The sequence below is a fragment of the Erigeron canadensis genome, chromosome 1 (assembly GCF_010389155.1).
Source record: "Erigeron canadensis isolate Cc75 chromosome 1, C_canadensis_v1, whole genome shotgun sequence".
Classification (NCBI taxonomy): domain Eukaryota; kingdom Viridiplantae; phylum Streptophyta; class Magnoliopsida; order Asterales; family Asteraceae; genus Erigeron; species Erigeron canadensis.
The window spans coordinates 7,530,478-7,538,661 of NC_057761.1; the positions used below are offsets into that span (position 1 = coordinate 7,530,478).

General features: G+C 37.4%; 1 protein-coding gene across 1 annotated transcript; it reads right to left on the reverse strand.

Annotated features, from left to right (window-relative positions):
• Window positions 1–747: 747 nt before the first annotated feature.
• Window positions 748–3,953, reverse strand: LOC122603512. The gene is made up of 2 exons (XM_043776270.1): window positions 2,627–3,953; window positions 748–2,009 (listed from the first exon to the last, which is right to left on the reverse strand). The coding sequence occupies exons 1-2, from the start codon at window positions 3,951–3,953 to the stop codon at window positions 748–750; spliced, it is 2,589 nt and encodes an 862-aa protein (XP_043632205.1).
• Between the last annotated feature and the right edge of the window lie 4,231 nt (window positions 3,954–8,184).

Sequence of the window (8,184 nt, forward strand, 5' to 3'; positions counted from 1 at the left end):
ATATGTGTCACAAAGGTGTTTGCCTAGCTCATCACCTGAAAGCCACGTCCCATATAAATTTTTAGTGGGTTTAATACCCGCTAGCCACTAAGGTTCCAACTAAATTAACCGCTTAACTCAAAACAAAATACCAGGAAACTAATTAAATGTCAAAACTACAAAAAGGGTTAATTTTCTATTACCTTAATACATTGGGATGTTACAAATCTCCCCCACTTAGAATCGATCACGTCCCCGTGATCCATGTCATGTGCAAAGATGGATAGTACACCAACATGTCATGTTCGGTTTCTCACGTATACTCGGAGTTCTTATGATGCTTCCATTGTACCTTGAAAGTCCGTACTGTCTTATTGTTTATCTTTCTCAATTCTTCTTCAACAATCGCAACCGGTTCCTCAACGTAAGTTAACTTCTTGTCTAGTTCAATTTCATTCAATGGAACACACTTTGCATCATCGACAAGACATTTTCAGAGTTGTGATACATGAAAAGTGTTATGAATACGAGATAACTCTTCAGGTAACTCAAATTGGTAAGCCACTTTTCCAACTCGTGCTAAAATCCGAAACGGGCCAATGAACCGTAGACTCAACTTTCCACGTTTGCGAAACCGTAGCAAACCCTTCCATGGAGATACCTTTAACATAACTCGATCACCAACCTCAAACTCAATGGGCCTTCTTCTAATATCGGCATACGACTTTTGTTTATCTTGAGCCGCCTTAAGTCTCTCACGGATCTCGTCTATCTTTTGCGTAGTTTCAAGAACGACATCGGTTCCTCCTTTTCCCGTTGACCCACTTCTCCCCAACAAATGGGAGTTCGACACCTTCTACCATAAAGCATTTCGTACGGAGGCATCTTAATGCTAGAATGGTAGCTATTATTGTACGAAAATTCCGCCAAAGGTAAGTATGCATCCCATGGTCCCCCAAAATCAATTATACTAGCACGTAGCATATCTTCTAATGTTTGGATGGTTCTTTCGCTTTGACCATCCGTTTGCGGGTGGTATGCAGTACTAAAATGTAACTTAGTACCCATATCTTCATGAAACTTCCTCCAAAAATGGGAGGTAAACCGAGTATCCCTATCCGAAACAATAGAGACGGGGATGCCATGTCGAGCTATAACTTCTTTCACATATATATCAGCTATAACTTCGGAAGATGATGACTCACGGATGGGCAGAAACAATGCACTTTTCGTTAATCGATCTACAATCACCCAAATGGAATCAAATTGATCTTTAGGTGTCTTGGGGAGTTTGGTAATGAAGTCCATGCACGAGAATGGAATCCAAATTCTCCCATAACGAACCATGAGGCCACGAGAGTCCTTAGAGAGATGTTGCAATTTCCCTTTAATTCTCTCTTGTTTGGGGTTGCGTTTCAGGGCTTCTTCTTGAGCTTCCCTTATTCGTTCGAAGAAATCGTTTGTAAGCATTACCCAAAGAGGCGAAACACGAGTTGAAAAATGAGAGCTTTTTCTACTCAAGGCATCGGCTACCACATTGGCCTTCCCGGGGTGATACAAAATTTCACAATCGTAATCCTTCAATAAGTCTAACCACCTCCGTTGGCGATTATTAAGATCACGTTGTTCAAAGAAATACTTAAGACTTTTATGATCCGAATAAATGGAGAATTTAACACCATACAAGTAATGACGCCAAATCTTCAATGCAAAAACGACCGCTGCAAGCTCTAAATTGTGGACGGGATAAGACTTCTCATGAGTTTTTAATTGTCTTGATGCATAAGCGATAACTCGCACCTTTTGCATGAGGACACACCCAAGACCATTGAACGAGGCATCACAATACACCGAGAAATCTTCGACTCCATCCGGCAAGGTAAGAATAGGTTCTTGACTCAACTTTTCTTTTAGTGTTTGAAATGCACCTTCTTGTTCACTTTTCCAATCAAACTTCTCGTTCTTAAGAGTCAACTTTGTAAGAGGTGAAGCCAACTTTGAAAAATCTTGAATGAATCGACGGTAATAACCTGCCAAACCAAGAAAGTTACAAATTTCCGTCGGGGACTTAGGAGATTCCTACTTCATGATGGCACTTATTTTCGACGGATCGACTTTAATTCCATCTTGATTAACAACATGACCGAGAAATTGCACCTCCCGCAACCAAAATTCACATTTCGAGAATTTAGCATATAGCTTCTCACAGCGAAGGGTCTCAAGGACTTTGCGGAGATGTTTCTCGTGATCGGATGGGCACTTCGAATAGATCAAAATGTCGTCAATTAAAATGATGACAGATTTGTCAAGGAAAGGACGACATACACGATTCATAAGATCCATGAAGGCCGCCGGAGCATTAGTTAACCCAAAAGGCATGACCATAAATTCATAATGGCCATATCGAGTCCTAAATGCGGTTTTTGGGATGTCTTCTTCACAAATTTTAAGTTGATGGTACCCCGATCGACGATCAATTTTTGAGAAATAAGAAGCTCCTTAAAGTTGATCAAAAAGATCATCAATACGCGGCAAAGGGTACTTGTTTTTGATAACAACCTTATTGAGTTCACGATAGTCAATGCACATCCGTAAACTACCGTCCTCTTTTTAACAAACAAGACGGGAGCACCCTATAGTGAACTACTTGGGCGAATGAAACCCTTATCAAGTAGTTCTTGGAGTTGATCCATCATTTCTCTCATTTCGGTTGGAGCGAGACGATAAGGAGCCTTGGCAATATGCGTAGCACTCGGAATAAGGTCTATTTTGAAATCAATTTGTCTTTCGGGAGGAAGACCCGGTAGATCATCGGGGAAAACATCTACAAACTCGTTCACAATAGAAATTTCGGACATTGATTTAGATTCCTTATTGGAATCAACAACATGAGCTAGAAAAGCTTTGCACCCTCGAGAGATAAGTCGACGGGCTCGAACAAAGGTGCATAAAGGGAATGAGTCTTGATTTCTTTCACTGTAAATGACCATATCCCTACCGTTAGGAGCTTTTAGGTGAACACTTTTATCGGTACAACAAATATTTGCCTTATGTTGGCCAAGCCAATCCATCCTCAAAATTACATCAAATTCTCCCAAACCCATCGGAATAAGATTAGCTTTGAAGTTTTCGAAATTGATGGTTAAACTACAACCTAGATACACATTCTTAATCATGTAAGTTTGATCACCTGCTACTTCAACCAATAAAGGGGGTTCAAGAAAAGACAATTGTAAAGGAATGCATTTAGTGAATCGAGCAGCAACAAAGGAACGATTTGCTCCGTAATCAAATAAAATCTTAGCGTGTGTGTCATGAACTAGGAAAGTACCTGACACGACATCGGTGGATTCTTTAGCTTGAGCTAACGAGATTTGGAACGATCTTCCCCTCGGATTCCCTACTTGTTTCGCCAACTTTCTTTCATTAGCCTTTCTTGCTTCGGCTTGCCTTTCTTCCTCTGTTAACAAATGGCAAGCACTCTTCATGTGTCCTTTGTTGAAGCATTTAAAGCACACGGTAGGCTTGCTTGGAGAGAACTTACAATCTCGGCTAATGTGACCCGGTTGGCCACAATTGAAACATGCTTTCTTAGATGGTAATAAACAAACTCCGGAATGATGTTTCCCACAATTGTTCCAAGTGGGAATGTTTTTCCTATTCGAACCACCCCCCGAACTACCACTAGACCGGAACTTCTTGTTTCGAGAGTTACTTTGTTCCGTCTTTCTCTTGGAGGTCTCATCATTCGGCATGCCTTGCTCAACCTCGTGCCACCTAGTCACATCAACCAATTGTGTAAACGATTCGATTTGAAGTAACGTAATCTTCTCTCGAATGTTCTTGCGAAGTTTGCGATAAAAATGCTCCTTTAACAACCGATCATCTTTCAAATATTCCGGATAAAATTGAGCTTTGTCCAGAAATTGTACCCGAAACTCATTAACATTCAAAGTGCCTTGCGAGTCATTCATAAACTCGCTGAACCCTTTACGTTTTAGACAAGCTTGTTAAAGATAAAATGATTGATTTTAAGATATCAAATTTTCCCTTAGCATATAATTTACAAACTTTTGGTCCGGGTTACTATATGCTTAAGGCTCCTAGTAAGAATGAGAGATTGATTTTGGGGGTTACCCAGAATGACCCATCAAGGAAAAGTAGATTTTTCTATGTGTCAAAAAAGTCTCTTCCTAAAGGAACCTGTCTACCTACCGCGTGGACGGAAAAGGGTAGGGACTCATTTTTTTCCTTATTCTTTCTCATTATAGTTTAACAATGATTTGTTCCTAACTAGATATGATACAGATAATCTTGAAGGGTTTCCCGTAAGCGATCATTTAGGACAAGCTAGAATTGGCAGTATATTGTCTCTCCCAACAGGACTCAGAACCTTTCATACTTTGCCAGAATCTCCTAAAACTTCTAGTTTCGATCAAATTATCAGCATGTCTAGTGAGTTTCTACTGGAATTTCTATAGTCTGTTTTAAATTTAAAACTAATCCTCCCCTTATTCCTATAGATTATGGGCTCATTGACTATGATGATATTGTTGTAACATTCGAGATATCAAGCCAGATTCTACTGACAAAAGTATGACTAATTCTGGGAACGCCACCAAGTCATCCAAACGTGCTAGAACTACTCGCCCAAACTCAGATTTCTCCTAACATTACTCTCAATGTTGCTCTTGACCAAGCTGCAATGGTGAGTCATTATCTTTTGTCACTCTTGCTCCCTTTTCTAAGAATTTTTTGTAATTATTACTTTTTCTTCTTAGTTATTGAAAACCATTCAAGACAAAGTCGTAGAGGAAAGCCAGAAGATGACTAAATTATTGGAAGAAAAGAAATCAATGGAATCGGATGTTAAAAGTTTGAAGGTTGAACTGAAGAAACTCAAGATGGAAAATATCAATTTGACTGCTAGTCGTGATCACTTTATGGCATTGGCGCAAGAAGTTGAAAAGAAAATTGGCTACAAAGTTAAGGAGGCGTTAGATATTCAGAAAAAAGTGTATAAAGATACTGCTTCTTGTGTCGTTCTTGAAGCTCAAATTGCCATGGCTTCTGAAGTAGAGGAAGAAGGTTTCCAAAGTGAAAAATGGAAAGTGACAAAATGGAAAGAGAAGTTAGGTTGGTTGGAGAAAAAGAATCCTAAGTCATCTAAGTCTAAAGAGGAAGGATCTGACAATCTTTCAATTTCGAACAAAGAAGATGATCAATCCAAAACAGTGGAGGTTTCAGAGGATGGAATGGAAAAGAAGGACGAGGAAACTGCTGAAGGACAAGATGTGGAGCAGAATGTGGAACAAATGAATGAAGATTAGGCCCTTGTTTCTATGTTATGAATAATATTTCAGTTTCTTCTAGGAATGTGGTTTGTACTCAAAACAGTTTCGATGGGGATTAACTAACCTGGAATGGTTAGTTCTGGTGGTGTAATATGGTTTATGTAGGCCATTTTGAACTTATGCTATAATAATTTTCTAATTTCCTAGTTTTAACTATCCCTAGTATTTAGGAATTTTTTGAAATATGGTTGAGATATTTCAAGGATCTTGGCTTATTTATGTCTAGAACCCTTTTGGAATTTATTACCTATCTCACCCTAAACATGAATCATTCTAAAGTTGTTGACAGTCCTAATACGAATTCTAGGCAATCCAAACAAAGTCATGATGATATTTTTCCTCAGAATCTCAGCAAAATCAAAGAAGAATTTGATTCAGTAACTTTTAATTTTTACTTCTCTATCTAAAATTTTTGATTGTTTTATTTCGTATTCTAGAAACTAAAACAAATGATTGACTGCTACGAACATCAACTACGAGACAAGGATTCGACCATTGCTCGTTTATGTAAACTTTCTATTGTTCGAAAGGAGGCATTAAATGATATATTAGAAGAGATATTTAAGCCTAAGTCCAAACTACATGAGAATATCACTAAGTATCATGCAGAACATGAGGCATTACTAAGAGCCTATCATACAGATATTGCTATTCAAGTCCTAGAAGCCAAACTATTGATGGCAGCAGAGGCTAATACTATGGGTTTTGGAAATCCTAATTTGGATGTTATCAAGTGGAGTGATTCACTGTTGAAATTAGAAGATTCGTTTGCGAAAGAAGCATTTGCTAGCAAATTAGAACATTATAGAAAGTCTTTGCAATTATTCTAAATTGTGTACCTTCCTTTTTTCAAGAATAGCGTTTGCACTTTTAATAAAGCACTTCAATTTCCGCATCTCCTCTTTATGATCCTGCATTTATGAGATATCCTCCAAACAACATCTAAGCGATTAGTTTTACGATACCTCGTAATTAATGCTTCTTACACGCTTTGATTAAATAGTTAGCGTTCAGCGTGTCGATTCATTTTGCTTGTTCCACTTATTTATATCTAAGATAACAAGGCTTCACACATAGAACTTCATGCCTAGAAATCATATCAAATTTATTTTTTCTTTCTCTATCAATATCTATAACAATTCCATGGAGGGGGAATCATCTTTTGTTCGTAAAACTCCTAAGAGGCTTAGGGATCAGTCTATTTCTGTAAGTATTTCACTTGACCATGTATTTTAATTTCTTATCAATTTCTAAAAAGTTTTTATTTCATCTTTGTAGCTTATCGAAAGACTTTCTAATGCATATGAAGCAGAAATCAGGTGTAAGGATGAAACGATTAGAAGTGCTAGTCGGCTTTTGAATTCAATTATGGATACTAGAAATCAAAATCAAAGAGAAATGGAAAGTTTGAAGAAAGAACTTAACGATACCAGGGCAGAGGTCAGTAATTTGAAGAACTTCTTGAGTTGGTTGAAAGTCAAATATCCTCAGATATTTAGGGAGAATGTATCATTTGAAGAAAGCAAATGAGGGATTGATGTCAAACCTCCTTTCCATGATCCACACAATAGGAGGCCCATCCCCTGATTCTAGTAACAATTCATTAGTACCATGATATTAAGTCAAGATTTTTGATCTCATACCTCTTTTCTTGATTGATCACTATGTGGATCTCTTGGATTTTTTCCTTGTTTTTGTTTTTTGTATGAAGACATTGATCCCAACAAACGATAATTAATCTAATCATTAGTTTTTTGGCCAAAATTTAATCGTTTGAAACTTAATAGAAAGATTATCCCTATTGTTTAAGGTGACCGTTTATGATCACGAACCAAATGAGTTGATTGTAAATTAATCAACAACCGTTTGAAAATTCTTAACCACGAGGGTTTCCATAATTAAGAATTTATAACGTGCGACCCGGGCGAAATGAGGTGTAATGTTAACCTCGACGTTTGAGAAGGTGAGCCCTTCAACCTAGGATTGAAATTTTTTGTTCAACCCACTGTAATCCGTTTATAGGATCTTAGATTTATGTAAAGTTATCCTGACTTAGGATCTGTACCTTGGTAGCAGCTTATGATCTTTGTTTTATTAGGATCTTATACATTGTTGATCCCAAATGTTGATGATCCTGCACTAGAATGTCAAGACAAAACACAGTTAGAATAGACACTACCCCTTTTGGTTAATGCCACTCCGATGCTCAAATTAGTATTACTGTTATAGTGATTGGAATAACAACTTTCTATTGATAGTAAGCTTTGAGATGGATTGCATTCCATGCTCTTGGAATCATTCTACCTTTTGGGTATTGGAACCATTAGGTTCCTCACCTGTTTGTGTTTTGCTTTGGAAATCATTTTTTGCCAGTGTCCAATTTTTGTTAGGAAGTATTTCATCTAACAAACCTTTGTGTATTAATCTCCATAATTCGTAATTAAACGCTACGCATTCTTTAGTTTCATGACCAAAAACTCCATGAAAAATACAACATTTAGTTCTTTCGGTATAAAACTTTCTGGGTATTGTTTTTGGTCAATTAACCTTGTACCCTAGACCTTTCATTATTGTTATAAGTCCGGTCATATCGGTGGTAAAATGATAATCAGAAATCTGTAAATATTTTCTAAAGTTTTTACCTTTGTTTGCCATACCTGAATCTTTTTGGATTTTGCTAGGTGGCTTAGCTTTAAACAAATTCTTTTTGACTTTCAGCATTGACTCCTTTTTGTCTCCAAAGCCTGCTGAGTAATTCTTCACCGAATCATTTGATTTTTGAGCTAATTTTTCCATTGATTCGTCAACTCGATCAAAATACCTCTTCCATACAACAGCTAGATAAGGATCT